Genomic DNA, 17,497 nt, shown 5'->3' with positions numbered 1-17,497 from the left:
AGTGCTTTTAATAATGTTTGCCCGCCATTTCCCAACATAATAGTCATCTGTTTTGAGAGAACCATAAATCATCTCTTAGTTTTGTTGGAACAAATCCTTCACCCATGAACACAAGCATCACAGATTAGCTGCCTGATGCTTGACACCACTAACTGCCTGTGGTTAACCTTTGACCTGTTGTTTTGGGTGTTAGTGGAAAGCACTTTTTTAGTTTTTTTTTTTTTTTTAATCTGTATACTGCATGATATGCATCTGACTCCAATAACAAATTTATCTTCTTCTCTTGGCCTTGATCACCCTTTCCTCACTGCATGTTCAATTCACCTTGATGCCATGTTCTCTGTTTGCAGGAAAACATCACGGAAAATTTAAATGGTAATGCCCCAGGGGTCAATAGTCTCCGTCCAGGAGATCTATTTGACGTTGAGCTGTCCAAAATTGACAGCAGCCTGGGCATAAATGTCACGGTACTGTTCGACAAGGTTTTCACCCTCTTTGTTTTGGCTCCTTTCTGGCTCGTCCTCCTCACTGTCGCTCTTCTGTGTTTGGTTTGTTTTTGGTTGGTTCTCTTATTGCTTTCGTTTGGAGTAGCTTCTGGTAATATAACTAATTTTGCATGTGTGTTTTTTTTAATCTTTTCATTAAAAAAATGCTAATAAAGTCCTAGTATCTTTTGCACTTTGGCAATAATGACCAACAACTGCATACAAAGAGCTGCTTTGTGGGATTTTCTATGGCTGGCTTCAGTTTATGACTGATTTTTTCTGGAGCGCCATTAATCAAACTTTTCTCTCAGAAAATTCAGAAATTGATTTGCTGGGATTTTTACTTAGAGACGGCAACATTCAATTTACCAGTTACTAGATTATGTATATCCCTATAAGCTGTCCGCTATGCATTATGGTTAGTAATCATTTATTGTCTTAACATTTCTAACACGAATAGTATTTATTTAGGATCTGATTATGCACATCTTGAGCTCATAGTATATTCATCGAAAGGACAAATTGTTACTCGAGTGTTGTTGATCATTTGTGTTTTATATCTCTAATGTAAATTTGTCAATAACATCATGTTGAATAATGTATCATTTTCAGATACATCTTTGCTGAACGATAAATGCTCCAACTGTTGTCTTAGAAAATCAAGACTTATTATTCAGTGCCCCAGTAGTTAGTACCGCCCTGCTAAAGCCCTAAAACAATTTTAGACCCTTTTACTGCAGCACTCCGCAACTTTCTGGCTTTGGAGATTTATTATACAAAGTCGTAAGTTTGGCTTTCGGATTTCTTCTGTTTTTGCTTTAGATTCTCAAATTAATTCAAATGTTAGACGGAGATAATCTGAGTAAATTAACAATGCAACTGCATTGTTTATTAAACATTGTTTATTAAAGGTGGAAAATCATCCTGACTGTATATGGCATGTTATTGTCTCCCAAACCTAAAAACTGGCTGTGCCCCACTGGCAGCAACAACTTACAATTTTAAGTCCAAACTTTGACTAGGCCTCTCCAGAACCTTTTATTTTTTTCAGAGGTAAAAGTCGTTTCAACTTCCCAGACTATCACATTACAGCCATGTTTGACAGTTGGTGTAATGTAATTTCTCCAAAACGTTGTTAGTTTGATGCCAGATGTTGCAGGACGCACTCCTTCCAAAAGTCCCTGTTTTGTCTTGTTACTGCAAAGATTATTTTACTTAGAGCTTTACGGATCATGTTTTTCTGCAAATATAGCAAATATATAGCTGGGCCTTTTGTTGTTGTTGCTCAACGGGTGGTTTTAAACTTGAATTTCTCTAATGGGTGTCTTTTTTTTTATTATTGCGAACTATGGACAGGAATGCTAACCTAGCAAAGTGAGGCCTGCAGTGTTTTAGATATTGATCTGGCTTCTTTTGTGGCCTCCTGGATGAGTTGTTGTGAGAGGTCATGCTCTCCTAGGATCAATCACAAGTCTGTGTTTCTTCCTCTTATTGGAGTTCATCATAGTTGTAAAATCTAAGCAATTACTTTTTAACCCAGACTTGCAGATGACACTGGGTCTATGTATGATGATTTGAGTTTTCTTAGCTCACATTGTCAGATGGCTTATGGCTAAGTGATTTGTTTTTTCATTCAACCAGTTTGGCAGCCAAAGCTGGGTGTTGATTCATAATTTAGTAACTTATTCACAATGGCTTGTTTTTTTTTTGTTTTTTTTGTTTTTTTTGTTTGTTTTTTGACAGCTGTTTTCACTGAAATAATCCAAAAGCTGTATTTTGTATTTACTCCCATTATCTTTGTCTGATTTAAAAATCTGCCTGCTGTTAAACCTTTATCTTGGTCTAATACTAAAACAAAACAACAGCAGAAGAAATTTTGAAGGAGTTAAATACTTTTTCCTAGTGCTATGCCTCCCTTGCCATCCTCCTGGCTGTGCATGACAGCTTAAATAAACTTTGGTCCTCATCCAGCCTTTTTTTGGTCACAGTTCCAGTTGTTTTAAACTTATTAGCTATTGTTCTGGCTGTACAGGCAAATCCAGGCAAGTAGCTATTTATCTTCCTACAAATGAGCTGATTTAGATCCCCAAACATTTGCTTTACTTTAATAACATCCTCACCCATTTTTAGGAGTGCCAAGTGAACCGTCAATGTCAGCTTTACACCTCGGAGAAAAAGAAAGCCACGGATCACAAATTTATAGTGCTATATATATAGTTCAGGCTAAACACACTGTGATGCCATGATTTTGTTTAAAAAAATCTTTATTTGTGATTTTTTATTTTTTTATGATGGGGGGAAAAAAAAACAATTTAAGCAATTTTGACATCTTTACCAGAGGTGTTAATAGTTGCTGGCAGCACTGGAAAAGATCCAAGACTTGTTTAAGATAATTAAAAAACTCAACGTCTAGACATTTTATTTGATGGAACAATTTTTAGTTACAATTTTAAGGTAGAATAGGAAAAAAAAAACTTAACATTAACCATTAACCCAAATAGAAAAATCCTAAAAGTATCAACTTCCTTTGGCTAAAGAGTTTTTTTTTTTTTTCATTTCTTAGGGTGGAGCTAACACAACAGTGCGACATGGAGGCATCTATGTCAAAGCCCTTGTACCTAAAGGAGCTGCAGACCTCGATGGGAGAATACAGAAAGGTGAGCGGCTAATAACCGATGCCACATACATTACAGTGGAGATAAATTAACTAATTACGGGTGTGTCATTGGCGCAGGTGATCGAGTATTAGCTGTCAATGGAAAGAGTCTGGAGGGAGCCACTCATCACCAGGCTGTTGACGTCCTCAGAGAAACGGGCCAGGTGAGGGCTGGCGCTTACATGGATAACAAGCTGTTCAGCAGTCGTCCAGATGGCTTTGGTCGATATGTAAATCACGTTTTGTGTGTGCAGACGGTTCACTTGCGCCTGGAGAAAGGTCTTTCACCTGAGAACAGCAATCAAGCTCCCCTCACCCCTCAATCCAACACCCGCATCTCTGCCAGTAACCACTCTCAAACCAAGGACAAGGAGCAGCCACCAGAGGCCAAAGAGAAACCCGAGTACAGCTTTGTCACACAAGGTAAGACTTAATGAGGAGGGTTCTCAGCTGGTGTGTAGCTTCACAAGATTTTCCTTGAAAAGCTCATTAGTTTCCACAGACTGAGGTTGTCTTATCTTGAATACCGCTGATTATTTGAGGCAGCAATTTTTCAGAAATATTCACAATTCAACCCTTTGTTCTCACTCCCGGCAAAGTAACTTGCCATAGATAATGTGATTTGAAAGGAAATGAGCATGTCTGAACAAGCCATTAGCTGTGCCCTGGTGCCTATTCAGGGCTGAGCGGGCAGTCAGAACAAGCCGAACTTCCTAGAACCGACCGGAGAAGAAGCCGAACACATTTTTTCCTGGAATGACTTTGATTAAACATTAAAAAAAACATTACACAGTTGTTTTTATATTCACTTTGTTTTTAAGAAAATGTACTAGAAATATATTTTTTATCAAACACGAAACACCACGAATAGTTGCATCAGCAGTTGTGACTATGCCTCCAGTTGTTTCTTAATGGGTTTTACTGAATGCTTCCCATTGTTATATTGCATGTCATTGGTTTACGTTAAATTACATAATGTAAGGCAGCTATAGTGTCCTAAAATTTCACCATCTCTACCATTTCTTTTTGTTTTGCAAAGAATCATCAGAAAACTCAGGCTGTAAATATGGAAAGCTTGCAGATGTTCCCCAAATGGACTTGCAGCTGCAATTGCACTGAAATGTGTTTTTCATGAAGTACACTGAGGAGGGATTGAATACGAATGCACACTACATTTTTTCAGATTCTTCTATGTAAAAAAGAGGAAAAACTTCTAAGGGTGTAAAAATGAAGGATTCAAATCTTTCACCTCTAAGAGTCGGGTTTAGATGTAAACATGCAGCCTTGAGGCAGGACTTTCAGGGCTTAATTGTGATTAATCAGGCAAAGATTATCTAGTCATACTTTAACCAGAGAACTGAAATGGCTGAGTAGCTTCTGATTTACTTGACAATTAGATTTGTTTCTCTAAGAACATTGTGCACCCAAGTGGAAATTTCGTGTAATATCACAAAGTAAGAAGAAAATCTGATAACAAGTAACTTTCATTCTTTATTAACTGAACCTTAACCCGACGCTCGACGTGGTTCTTACTGCAGATTAACATCTTCGTTCCGACAGATAACACGTTTGACGTCCGTCTGCTGAAGAACACTTCTGGACTCGGCTTCAGCTTCAGCCGAGAAGAGCACGCCCCCGGTGAGCCCAACGGCCCCAGCCTGGTGAGAGTGAAGAAGCTTTTCCCGGGCCAGCCGGCCGCAGAGAGTGGCCGCATCAACGTGGGCGATGTCATCTTGCGAGTCAATCAAACCTCGCTGAAAGGACTCTCACAACATGTTTGTACTTTGTTGTTTTTTTTTTTTTTCTTTTTCTTTTTTTGTGTGTAATTGGAATTCAAATTTCTCTGCAGCGTTATTTTGATCATTATGTTTTTTTGTTGTTTTTTTATCATACATTGTTTGCACCTAGGAGGTGATATCAGCCTTACGAGGAACTGGACAGGAAGTGACGCTGCTGCTCTGTAGGCCTGAAAAAGGTGTTCTTCGAGACATGGACGCCTCAGCTTCAGTGAGCTGCTTTAAAAAAAAAACAAAATGGTTTTATAGCTACAGTTTGCTAAATAATTACAAATTAAAAATGACATATTCCTTCTTAGACACCCAAGCCATCACCCAGGAAGGTGCCCGTAACCATTACAGAACCCAGTCAGAGCTTGAGCAGGACGGCGACGCCTCCTGAGACGACTCCGAAAACCCCCGTGGAAGAGGCTCTGGTGAGGCTGAACTTCAGGAGCCCCGGCCGACACAACAGCTACAGCGACAGCACCGACGGCGATGAGGAGGTGGAGAAAGCTTTCACCTCCAGCGCCTTTGAACACAGCTTGCAAAGCTGGGACAGGAGTGCCTATCAAACGCCCAGTGGCAACGCAGAACTGGGACGCTTTGACAGCTCTGGTCATCTGGACGGCACCTTCCACTCAGCTTTTTATTCTCCGAACCTCTCAAAGACAAGATTGGACCTCAGCAACAGGTACCTGATCTGTTATGCACTCCCCTACAATTGCAGACAGTTTTCTACATGACCCTCAACATTACTAAAAACGGCATATTTCGTCACAGGTGATAAATGAAACTGAGAAACTTTTCAGTACCTTTCTGTTATCTGCTGAAAGTCTTGCTTTCTCTCGCTCTTAACATTCTGTAGCTTCCTTCGTCTCTGTGCTTCCTTTAACTTTATTTTTAGACACCTCACTGATTTATAATTTCTAACTTATTTTTGTTTGACTGATGAGGGTCAACGTATCTGCACCTGTCATCACGTGTTGTGCATTCTCTGAGCAGGAAGTTATTTAAGACCCGATTTCAGTCACTAGCCAGTTTCTCGATGCATCTTTTTTTTTCTTCTTTTTTCAAAAAATATTTCCTTAAATCTTTGCAAATGTTTTGAAAGGAGTTCTTCGTCACCTGTGGAAGTGGATATGGAGTCATCTCCTCTGCCTGTGATATCCTCCGCCTCTGCCCCTAGTCCTGATCCCCTTCCCCCTCCAATGTCGCTGCCCTTAAAATTCAAATTCCCCAGCAATGGACAGGATGTAGAAGAAGTGATCCCGGTAAGGACTTGAGAAAAGAGGAACGGTGTAATTTAAGACAGCTGCGCTAAAATAAGGATCTAGATCTGTCCATACATGGTCATTCCTATAATAGTGTTTTGTTTTTTTTTGTTGTTTTTTTTGTTATTAGGAAGCAGAGCTGATGATTTCTTTGTTGAAGTCAGAAAAAGGCAGCCTTGGTTTCACCCTCACCAAAGGCAACGATCAAGGTTGTTACATCCATGACATTGTCCAGGATCCGGCTAAAGCAGATGGACGGCTCAGGCCTGGCGACCGAATGATCAAAGTATGAATTCACAGCAATGTCTTTTTTTATTTATTTTTTTGTCCATTTGAATTAAAAAAATACTTAAATTTAACTTCTAATTAGTTCAGATTCAGTCGCATCTTTTTTTTTTTGTTTTGTTTTGATCATTGCTGTATCAGTTTTGGATAGGTGTTTCAATTTATTTTCAACTATTTCATTTTGTGGATGCATTCTTTTCTTCCAACAGGTTAACAACACAGATGTGAGTTCAATGAACCACACTGAGGTGGTCAGTCTAGTCCGTGCTGCCCCTCCTCTGGTTGATTTGGTGGTGGGAAGGATTCTGGAAGCTCCCAAATTCCCAGTGGAAGCCCACCTGCTCCCTGATATTTGCTTCAGGAGCAGCCAAGAGCCACTGGGTAAGAAATGTCCCTCTTTTAGACATTAAAATATGTTCAATTTGTTGTTGGACTCTTCAAATTTTGTATTCTGAATTACTTCCTGTGTCTAAATTAACTTTTATCTCTTTTTTTTTTGTTTATTTCTTAGGATTGGTCCTAGATGGGGGAAGGGACAGCATTTATGGGGTCTTATTTGTAAAAGATGTCATACCAGGTTCACCAGCCTCAAAAGAGGGAAGCTTGAAACCACTTGACCTTATCCACTACATTAATGGGGCTCCAACCCAGGATCTAACTCTGAGTGAGAGTACCAGACTCCTGGAGCTCTCCCTGAATGACCTTTGTCTGAAGGCCACAAGGTATCACACACTCAATGTTGAATCTATCCAATGTTTAGCTTGTTCTGTTTTATCTTGACAACTTGTGATATCTACAAAATAAATTCAGAAACTACAATTTTTTTTACTTGTTCTGTTCTTTGTCCCTCAGAGATGGAATGCCTGTATCTCCTGAACATAAACATGTCACTTTTCTGGACAACAACCTGTCCAAGCTGTCATCCGGCATGAATGGTTTGTATTGCATGTTGAAGACTTTTATTATTATTATTATTATTATTTGGGACTTCATTTCATCTTGCCTTTTTTTTATGTAACAATAGCAATTTTTTTGTTGTTTTAAGGGTTTCTTAAAAGGAACGGTTCCAGGGACACTGAGGATCTCGCCGGACTTTGTCCTGCAGAGGTGAGCCACGAACCTCATTTTAAGTTTTTGTGGTAAAACTTTAACTTTTGTTATTTATTTGTAAGTAAGCCCACACAATGTCCTTCAAAGTTTTTCAGGCTCCTTGAGCTTTCACTTCTTTATCTTGGTGTATTTAAATGAAACCCAATGAAATTTATTACAGTTTGTTGTTTTAATCTGACAAAATATGAAAAAGCTCCAAGGAATAGAAGTGTTTCTGACAAATGGAGTCACAGTGAGTTTCTGTTAAAGGGAACCCCATATGTTTCTTTTTGTGAGTGTAGGAGGAGATCATAACGTTGGATCTGGAGAAGCCACCGTCTGGAGGTCTCGGTTTCTCTCTAATTGGAGGGGAGAGGGGGATCTTTGTGAAGTCCATCACTCCAGGTGGCGTCGCAGAGTCCTCAGGACAGCTGAAGGTTGGAGACAGGCTGCTCAAAGTGAGTACTGTTAGACTTTTGTTGTTTCCTATATAATCTTGGCTTGTTTTAATAAAAAAAAAAAATTCTCTGAATTTTTGAAAACGTATTTCACACAGAAGCCTCAAACACAACATGCAGCCTTTTTTGATGGTTTTAATATGGCCGACTGTCTTTCATCTTCCAGGTGAATGATGACCTGATGACTAATATCTCCCACACCAAAGCTGTCACTACCATTCGAAAATCTAAAGGCCTGGTGCATCTGATTGTTTCAAGACCACCTGACCAGAACCCAAACACATACCTGGCCTATCTACCTATAAACTCTGACAACTGCAATGGTAACACAGGTACAAGTCAGGGCTTCAGTTCTGCTCTTCAGGTTTTTATTAACAGCTGCTAAACTTGAATTTAAATTTTGTTTTTTTAATCGTTTTTAGATCTGAGTGAGGATAGTGGAGTGACCACTAAGCTTCGGATGTTGGTTGAACAGAAATCCACCAACCTCCCTACTATACCGCCAATAGGTACTGCAGATAAAACAATAGAACAAATGAACTCGGAGGGTAAAAAAACTGAAAATTGCCCTCTTAATGTTTCTAATCTACCTTGACAGACTATGACGATGGTCCTCTGGAGGAGAAAAAAGACACGGAGCTTTCAGAGGACACGGACTGTGATGGATGCTCTTTACCTGAAGACTCTCCTGTGGTACAAATTCAACATCAAACTTAATAAAACTCAGCCATTAAAATGTTTCTTTATTGTTAAATTGCTCGTTTCTAATTCATGCAGAGTTCTCGGAAAGCAACGTGGCAAGAAGAGAGCGTCGACAACCCAAGGAATGAAAAGTACGAGTTTGGATTTGGATGTAAACTTTAGCAAAATGAAGGTTGTGTTGCCATGTTTTCTGAAATGCGTGCACCGTTTCTGCTCGAAACAGCAGCTACCTGCAGATGAGTGCAGTGCAGCCAGACGATGAAGACTTCACATGGGGAAGTGATGAGCTCCCCATTGAAAAGATCAGCTCCCAGTCAACAGATGGTAGAGTTTAATTTTTTTTTTTAAATAAATGAAACTTGGGATTTGATTGGTTTCAGGAAGGAGAGCTGAATGATTTAGTTTTGGATGTATCTTTTTATTTCGCACAGACAAGTCAATCATCACTAAGGACGAGCTGACCACTTTACCCCTCGTCAGAGTGGTTCCCGGTGGCCAGTACACAGGAACTAATCTCCACTCTAAAGTCCGTGTGATAAAGGGGCTCCTGGACCAGAAAATCCCACTGCAAGAATTTGAAGTAAGTTTGGATCTAAATGCCTGTAGTAGCTGGTACAGGAGCTGTTTTAAGGAATATAGGGGGTTCGTCTATTGGCCGGAAGAATGTGGGATTTCATTCTTTAACACGGTCAGTTATTCTTCTAGTACTTTAATTTCCTCCACCAAACCAGAAATATGTTTCTGTTTATGAAGATCTAACTGCAAATATATTTTTGTCTACTCTAATTTGGAATCCTCTTATTTTCCCAATTATCACACCTGGCAAGTTTAGAGATGTTCACCCCGAGTTTTAGTAAAGCACAACAAATGATTTTTGATTAAAAAAAATAAATAAATGTGAAAACATTAGTTTTTATCTTTCTATCTGTTAGAATCTTCAGAATCTACAGCCGCTTGATGACTGCTTAGTCGGTCAGACCAAGGAGAACAAGAAGAAGAACCGCTACAAGAACATTATTCCATGTAAGAAAAGCATCGCAGCTTTTTCCACTTGTTTTTTTTTTTTTTTTCCAAATTAAAACTAATAACACTAAACTCGTATCTTGTAGTCGACACAACTCGTGTGGTTATTGGCAAAGATGGCGGATACATCAACGCCAACTTCATCAACATGCAAGTGAAGAACGAGCACTTCAAGTACATCGCCTGTCAGGGACCTCTGCCCACCACGCTGGGCGACTTTTGGCAGATGGTGTGGGAGCAGAATGCCAACGTGATAGCCATGATGACTCAGGAGATCGAGAGCGGCAAAGTGAAATGTCAGCGGTACTGGCCGGACACGCCGAGGACGGCGGAGATGGTGGACGACAGGTTGCAGATAACTCTCGTCAAAGACCAGCACCTGGACCACTTTGTCATTCGCCTCATTGAGGTCAAAGATGTCCAGGTGAGCGTGATTTTATGCTGATTTACATCTCGGGCAGATTAAGTGGGACCTTCAACATCCGTGTGTTTCTCTTTTAAGACTAATGAGACGAAGCTTGTAACTCACCTGAACTACACCGGATGGCCTGACCACGGAACGCCCTCTCAACCCGAGCATCTGCTCACATTTATTTCCTACATGAGACACATTCATCGATCAGGACCCATCATCACACACTGCAGCGCAGGCATCGGTCGCTCAGGGGCCCTCATCTGCATCGACGTGGTTCTGGGCCTCATAAGTAAAGACGCAGACGTGAGTGTGCAAAGTTTTGTTTATGGGGGAGGTTTATTTCATTAGTGTAATCTAATAAAAAAATATAAATATATATATATTTTTTTTCCTTTAGTTTGATATTTCAGATGTTGTGCGAAACATGAGACTTCAGCGGCATGGAATGATCCAGACAGAGGTGATTATCTCTGATGTATTTAGTAGCTGAATTTGTTATATTTATCTCTACGATGTTTAGCTCATCTTTCACTGCTTGTTTTGTTTTTATAGGAGCAGTACATTTTCTGCTATCAAGTGGCTCTCTATGTCCTCAGATGCCTTAAAGCAGAAGAAAACATCTCAGGATAGCAACCATATCTTCTAGATCCTGGGTGACCAGTCGGAGCAAAGCAGAACAAGTCAATACAGGCAAAAATGGCCAAATTACACTACTTTTTAATGCCTTTATCTATTCTCCCTCGCCCCCCCGCTGAGAATAAATCATTTAAGAAGTATATTTTCTATTTTTGCTTTTTGTTCTCTGTAGCTGCTGCTCTTTTTCACTGCATTTATGCAAGCTGCTGATTGTATTTCCTATCAAACAAGAGAACGTTAATGTTTTATTTTTCCTTTAGATTTTTTTATTATTATTATTGATGATGAAATGATTTTATATTTTATGTGGAACATTTATGTGTATGTTGATGCTTGAACTGGCCTTGACAGAATACTGTGTCAGTATTTGCTATGTAAATCTATTATACAGTTATTACATACTGCCTGAGGCAAATGATAAACTGAAAGTGTACATATTATTAATCTATGGAAAAATTAAACTGGATGTGTTTGAAATATTATGTAGAGGGAAATTTCTTTTAAATAAGATCAAATATTAAAGGTTTTATTTTGTCTTCTCGTATTTTATTGTTGAGCATTTTACAGCTGTTTCGGTTGCATTCATGCCATGTAATACGATTGCAGTCACACTCCAAGCTTCAATCGTTTGATCCTTAAACACGACTCTAGCGGATAGCACGCTCCCAAAATGTCAGAAGAAGAAACGTTGCTGTATTTACTCTGTTTGCTTCACCCCTGCGACATAGATGCCATAAAAGTGACTGCACTCTAAAAAAAAAAGTGTTATATGGGCTGAACTTGGTATGTTGTGCTCTATTGAAATGTTATTGTTCGACTTCAAGTTTACACAATAAACCTTTTTGAGTCTGAAGACTATGAATGATGCACATTGCGACCTTCACAATGCAACAGACTTTATGCATCATTGAGATGCATTCTACACATATTTCTTTGATCTAGTTTTGTATATTTTAAGGCATTTTAAACCTATATACCAGATTGCAATCATTCGAACATTTTAGTTCAGACAGTAGCTGACGACTTCTACCACTATGTGGTGCCAAAATATGGATTTTTTTTATTTTATTTTTTTATCTTTAAGCTAATTGGAAGCATTTATTCTGGCATATTTTGTAATATTTGGAAATTACAGTGCACAGAGTTCCTCTGTAGTCTGGAAATGTATGGAATATAATTTTATTTTCCAAGTGTTCAAATGTGTTGAAAACATTTGTATGTCTTTGCATTATTCTTATTTCTTATTTTGTGGTCTGAAAGTTGTCCTTCCTTTGTTCCTCAGAGTTCCTGTCATTTTTCTTTTCTCCCTTCATTCCTGTCTAGTTCTTTCTGCATTTCTTCCTTGTGTCCTACCCTCTCTTCCATCCAGTCTTAGTTTCTTCTGTCCTTTTTTGAGCCCTTTGTCCTACTTTCTTTCCTACCTTGTTTCCTACCTGCTCTCCTTTGTTCCCTCCTTCTATTTTCTTGTTTATTGCATAATGTATATTTCTAGGCCTGTATGTTGTTGGCATATTTACTACAAATTTATAGTGAACTGTAGTATTTCATATAAGTCTATGCAAATGATTTGAAATTGAGAAAATTAGGTCCAGAAAAGTGGATTTTTTTTTCATGAAAAGTATGTAGGAATCCTGTATGCTAATGCGTATTAAGAACAATAAAACTTGTTGCTCAAAATGTTGGCTAATATTCACTGATATGGCCATTTGTTGAAGGGTTCCATATAACTCTGCTTTACCTTCAGTTTTCTAATTTATTTTTTCTGTTCAACAATGGAGGACTTACCAGTACATTAAGTCTAAGTTGGGTGTAAAAAAAAATCTGGCTTAGTGTTTTGAAGCTACAAAAGAATGCATAGGGATTCTAATTTTAGCAATATTTATTCAATTCAATTACTACTTTTTGGATGAGTGCAAAAATCAACAATATTGTATCTGCTCAGACTGTAAACTATTTTCTGTTATATATATATATATATATTCTGTTTGAAATACACTCTTGGACACATATTTATGTATGTAGATATGGATATGTAGTACTTTTGCAGAATTGTTACAGAATACTTTAGATCAAAACTTATTCAAAGTCCTAAATCCAATGAAGTCGCTGTGGTGGGCAGGAAATTGCTTTTCAACAAATACCCACCATCCAATTTCAAAAGTCTGAGCTGTTTCAAAATGAGTGGGGCAGAAATGTCAGTATTTATATGTCCAAAGCTGATTGAGATGGAGGTGAAAAGTTTCTTAGACTTAATTGTAAAAATAAATCTTTTACAAAGTTCTCACTCATGCGGGGCATTAAAAATATTTGCTTCTGTCTACTGCCTCACTCTAAAAACATTTTATTCAACTGATAAAGATTTTCTCTCTCATTTGTCAACATTTATGGAAACCATATCCTCATCACAATAAAGCCTTGGAGAGATCTGGATAGTCAAAAACTTAGATGCTTATAGTTGAGCCGCATTGCCTCCTTGTGGCTAAATATTTAAATCAGAGCAAAACTAAAACACAGCCTGCTTATTTAAATCCTCCTTTGCTTTCATAGTATAATTGATAATTTCATGAGCAGAAGCTACTTTGTAAAACTTTTTAATTTAGCATAAGAAAAAAATGGTTTCATTAAAATGTTTACAGATATGTTTAATTTTGTATGTAAATCCGTCAAATTTGGGCAAGTGAATTTGTAATATAATAGCTTAAAGTAGAAATCCAGGCTCCTGCTTTTCCTAATTAGACTAAGGAAAAACAACAACAATCACACTAAAATAATATATGGATCATCCATAGATTATGCACAGGCTAGTTTATGGATCAAAATCCATCAGGAAGAATGTATAATGTTGATAGTTAGACTAACTGGAGTCAATAAAATTTTTGTACAACATTCACTATAAAAGAACTTTATTTACTTATGAAAATAAGTACATTTTCATAAGTAAATATGAATGAAAATAAGTAAATAACTCCATGTAAAACATTTAAAACAGTGATTTGGGACTTCACTTTCAACACACTCAAAACACAGAACAGGCAGCAACAATCTCAAGGTTGCAAACACTGTCAATTTGAACGATATATTGAAATCTGATTGTTCTAAATAAGTTCTCTAAAATATGACACAATGCGAAAAAAAAAAAGAATCACTACTGTCCCATTATTTTTTGGAACACGGGTCATTATTTCATTATCTTCTCCATTATCTCATTATCATCTCCATAGCAACACAGTTAGTTTGACTAGAAATAATCTCACTATTGATTTAAAAAAGTTTCGAGGAATGTATTTTCGGTTATGTGATATAACTGTTGTCAATAATCTGTCCAGTAAACGGGAAGCGGAAATGACGAGGGCGTAGACGGACGTGACGTCGGCCCCGTGTTTTGTATGTAATGGCAGCGTACACATTGGCCACGCTTGCCTCATAAAAATAGTTTTTTTTTTCCTCCTCCTTAATTTTTGGCACGTCTTGGTTTGAACAATCTGTGGTCATGCCGGGGAGGCAAAGCAACAAATTACCCAACAACCTGCCGCAACTTCAGAATCTCATAAAGAGAGACCCGCAGTCGTATGTCGATGAGGTAGGTGCTGGGAGAAAGCACACCGCCATGGGTTAAAGTTGTGTGGTGATCGCTTTTAATGCTTCTCTTCTGCTCCAGTTTCTCCAGCAGCACCGCCATTATCAGTCCAATGTGGAGATCTTCAGGCTGCAGCCTGACAAAGCCAACAAGGACCTGGCGGAGCTGGTCATGTTCCTGTCTCAGGTATCCCAGCAGCATTCACTGTGAGACAACGTGGACAGCAGAGAGTGGGTAGAAATGTGTTGAAATGTCTCCCTGCTCTTCAGGTGGCTCACTGCTACACGCAGCAGCTGTCCACATTCCCCCGGGACCTGTCTGAGTTATTAAGGAGCTACCACACCATCATAGAGCCAGAACTGCGAATGGTGAGAGGCCTTTAAAAAAAAAAAAAATAATAATAATAATAATAAAAAACATGATGTGCAGCATCATGGGATTTTAAGATGTACAAAGATTTTAACTTGTTGTTGATGGCGTCCTTTTGCTCTTGTCAGACTTTCTGCAAGGCGCTGATTCTTCTGCGGAATAAGGATCTGATCGACCCCACGATCCTCCTGGAGCTCTTCTTTGAGCTGCTGCGGTGTCATGATAAACTTCTCAGGAAGGTCAGCATGGAAAATATCAACACACCCGTCAAAGCTCTTCACGTTTTTCATTACTGCGACGATGTTGTTTATGTGGTAGACCAACCAGGAGTGGGCAATATGGCCATAAAGTTATAGCCATCCTATTGTGGTACAGTTGTAATAACAATAAAAGTAACAGTGATAGCTATATATTACTTCTTTTTTTAGGGAACTGTATGGCTGTGACTGCATGGCGTAGTGCTTACAGCCCCACAAACACAAATACTACTCTTGAAAAACATACCCATTTGTAATATGCTTCTTTAGGATAGCAGTGATTTTTTAATCATTCAAATTCATTGATTTTTTTTTTAATACTCCCATTAAATAAACAGTGGGGAAGAAATGTAAAAATAACAACCCCTACAATGGAAAAAAATAAATCTTACGTTTAAAAAAATGTACCACCATAAATGATAAACGATGCGATAGATGCCCACCCCTCAGACTAACATGAGTAATGCATATGTGTGAAATGGAAATGTATATATATTTTTTTTATCCTCAGACTCTTTACACACACATCGTGACAGATATCAAAAACATCAACGCGAAGCACAAAAACAACAAGATCAACACGGTAAGTTGAGTGTATCTGAGTCTGTGTCAATTTTCTCTGATCATCCAGCTTAAAGTGATCATCCCTGTTGTATTGTGCTGCATTACAGACCCTGCAGAACTTTATGTACACAATGCTGAGAGACAGTAACCCCATAGCGGCCAAGATCTCCTTAGACGTCATGGCTGAGCTTTACAAGAGGAACATATGGTGGGTTTCATATAAGATCCGTGAAACCCGGACGTTCCTTGTGAATTGCTGTGTCTCATAACCTGATTGTATTCCTACTCAGGAATGATGCCAAAACGGTTAACGTCATTACAACGGCATGCTTCTCCAAGGTGACAAAGGTAGGCTTTTCATTTAGGGGCAAGGAATACATTTCACAATCTGTACCGAGAAATAAATAAATAAATAAACATGACGTGCCTCTCCACTAGATTATTGTCGGAGGCCTAAAGTTCTTCCTGGGCAAAGACGAAGATGAAAAAAACGAGAGCGATTCGGAATCCGAGGCAAGTTTGACGCACGAGGTGGTCACCTGTGCAGGTGAGACCGTCTCTGAAGCCTCAAAGTAAAAAAAAAAAAAAAATTTTTTTTTTTTTTTTTTTTTTTTTTTAGAACGAAGGTACATCTGCAAGAGACCTGATGGTGAAATACTCGACAGGCAAAAAAAACACCAAAAACAAGAAGAAGCTGGAAAAAGCGATGAAAGTCCTCAAGGTAGCAGTGTCGTGAAAACACAGAAGCACGTATTATATCTGTGCTCTTCAGTCGGGACAATCCTCATTCAAAATACTCAGCATTGATGTGCACCTCGTGTACTATGCAACTATGAGTGCTTCCATTTTAAGTTGGAATAAACACAGGGGTGTCCTAATTTAATCCTGACCACAAACATGCGTTTCATTTACACATGTTGTTGCCGTTTGACTGTTAATTTGGTGTCATTTTTTATGTCCCTGCAGAAACATAAGAAAAAGAAGAAGCCCGAAGTCTTCAATTTTTCGGCGATCCACCTCATTCACGATCCTCAAGGTACGCTCGCCTACTGTCTCTGCACTCTTATGCACTGATTGGCGTTCTAGTTTACCGAGCGGCTAACCATCAAGTCAATCTTTTGATCAAGATTTCTCAGAGAAGCTCTTGAAGCAGCTGGAAAGCTCCAAGGAGCGCTTTGAGGTGAAGATTATGATGATGGAGCTCATCTCTCGTCTGGTCGGAATCCATGAGGTCGGTTTCGTTTTCGATTCAGCGCGTCTCCGACATCTTATGAAATGACAAATATCAGTGTAATCACTTTTGCTGTTTGGCTTCTGCAGCTCTTCCTCTTCAATTTCTACCCCTTCATCCAGAGGTTTCTGCAGCCGCATCAGAGGGGTAAGTGTCGCTCGGTGTCAAGCTGCGCTTCGTTTTTCGGGGATTTTTCGTAACGGTGCGCTGCGGTCTCTGCAGAGGTTACAAAGATTCTGCTGTGTGCTGCCCAGGCTTCGCACCAGCTGGTTCCACCTGAGGTACGTCCTAATCTCACGCTGCGATTTACAAAGATTACACATCAGGGTGTGAGATTGTTTGTGTGTGCTGCTTCCTGCAGGTCATTGAGCCTATGATCATGACTATCGCCAACAACTTTGTGACAGACAGGAACTCTGGGGAGGTCATGACTGTCGGGTAAGAAGTTAATAAATGCTCAAATAATGTCCTTTTTCACCTCTTTGTGGACAACTCTGTTAAACTGTTAGGTTTTTGTGATGCAAAAAATAAAATGAATAAATAAAATTAGACGATGTTTAGTCTAATTTCCTCCATATTTATATTTACGTATTTCCTGAACAGTTAGCTAAGTCATAACTAATCCTAAAGGGAAAAATAATTTTAGTTGTTTGGTTTTAGCTTTAAGTATGCACCCCTTAAAGTAAAAGTATGTAACTTAT

The 17,497-nt window shown here is 38.8% G+C and overlaps 2 protein-coding genes across 9 annotated transcripts in view; both read left to right on the top strand.

Moving 5' to 3' along the window:
* ptpn13 (protein tyrosine phosphatase non-receptor type 13) overlaps positions 1–12,469 on the top strand; it is a 47,654-nt gene extending 35,185 nt beyond the window's left edge. For 2 of the 7 annotated variants that reach the window (XM_016674753.1, XM_016674750.1), the window contains 25 exons: positions 351–482; positions 3,049–3,142; positions 3,220–3,305; positions 3,396–3,564; positions 4,702–4,916; positions 5,050–5,148; positions 5,237–5,610; positions 6,031–6,190; positions 6,321–6,476; positions 6,685–6,856; positions 6,987–7,197; positions 7,328–7,410; positions 7,521–7,582; positions 7,867–8,022; positions 8,189–8,354; positions 8,445–8,531; positions 8,621–8,715; positions 8,800–8,855; positions 8,948–9,048; positions 9,156–9,304; positions 9,657–9,747; positions 9,834–10,171; positions 10,250–10,465; positions 10,560–10,622; positions 10,715–12,469. In XM_016674753.1, the coding sequence (XP_016530239.1) occupies positions 351–482; positions 3,049–3,142; positions 3,220–3,305; positions 3,396–3,564; positions 4,702–4,916; positions 5,050–5,148; positions 5,237–5,610; positions 6,031–6,190; positions 6,321–6,476; positions 6,685–6,856; positions 6,987–7,197; positions 7,328–7,410; positions 7,521–7,582; positions 7,867–8,022; positions 8,189–8,354; positions 8,445–8,531; positions 8,621–8,715; positions 8,800–8,855; positions 8,948–9,048; positions 9,156–9,304; positions 9,657–9,747; positions 9,834–10,171; positions 10,250–10,465; positions 10,560–10,622; positions 10,715–10,792 (3,609 nt within the window). In that variant the 3' untranslated portion in view covers positions 10,793–12,469. The remainder of the gene's footprint in view (positions 1–350; positions 483–3,048; positions 3,143–3,219; positions 3,306–3,395; positions 3,565–4,701; positions 4,917–5,049; positions 5,149–5,236; positions 5,611–6,030; positions 6,191–6,320; positions 6,477–6,684; positions 6,857–6,986; positions 7,198–7,327; positions 7,411–7,520; positions 7,583–7,866; positions 8,023–8,188; positions 8,355–8,444; positions 8,532–8,620; positions 8,716–8,799; positions 8,856–8,947; positions 9,049–9,155; positions 9,305–9,656; positions 9,748–9,833; positions 10,172–10,249; positions 10,466–10,559; positions 10,623–10,714) is intronic. The other 5 variants (XM_007558888.2, XM_016674751.1, XM_007558887.2 and 2 more) reach the window with 5 other exon arrangements.
* A 1,677-nt stretch (positions 12,470–14,146) lies between these two features.
* The window catches only part of sdad1 (SDA1 domain containing 1), a 5,936-nt gene continuing 2,585 nt past the window's right edge, over positions 14,147–17,497 (top strand). The window contains exons 1-14 of one of the 2 annotated variants that reach the window (XM_016674754.1): positions 14,147–14,378; positions 14,457–14,561; positions 14,645–14,743; positions 14,873–14,983; positions 15,513–15,584; positions 15,673–15,773; positions 15,856–15,913; positions 16,004–16,078; positions 16,185–16,286; positions 16,532–16,601; positions 16,693–16,796; positions 16,886–16,943; positions 17,019–17,077; positions 17,158–17,234. In XM_016674754.1, coding sequence (XP_016530240.1) covers positions 14,289–14,378; positions 14,457–14,561; positions 14,645–14,743; positions 14,873–14,983; positions 15,513–15,584; positions 15,673–15,773; positions 15,856–15,913; positions 16,004–16,078; positions 16,185–16,286; positions 16,532–16,601; positions 16,693–16,796; positions 16,886–16,943; positions 17,019–17,077; positions 17,158–17,234 — 1,181 coding nt within the window. In that variant the 5' untranslated portion in view covers positions 14,147–14,288. The remainder of the gene's footprint in view (positions 14,379–14,456; positions 14,562–14,644; positions 14,744–14,872; positions 14,984–15,512; positions 15,585–15,672; positions 15,774–15,855; positions 15,914–16,003; positions 16,079–16,184; positions 16,287–16,531; positions 16,602–16,692; positions 16,797–16,885; positions 16,944–17,018; positions 17,078–17,157; positions 17,235–17,497) is intronic. The other variant, XM_007558886.2, reaches the window with a different exon arrangement.

Source organism: Poecilia formosa, unplaced genomic scaffold (assembly GCF_000485575.1).
Source record: "Poecilia formosa unplaced genomic scaffold, Poecilia_formosa-5.1.2 Scaffold100, whole genome shotgun sequence".
NCBI lineage: Eukaryota > Metazoa > Chordata > Actinopteri > Cyprinodontiformes > Poeciliidae > Poecilia > Poecilia formosa.
The sequence above is the reverse complement of the archived record's forward strand: the minus strand, read 5'-3'. Positions and strand labels throughout refer to the sequence as shown.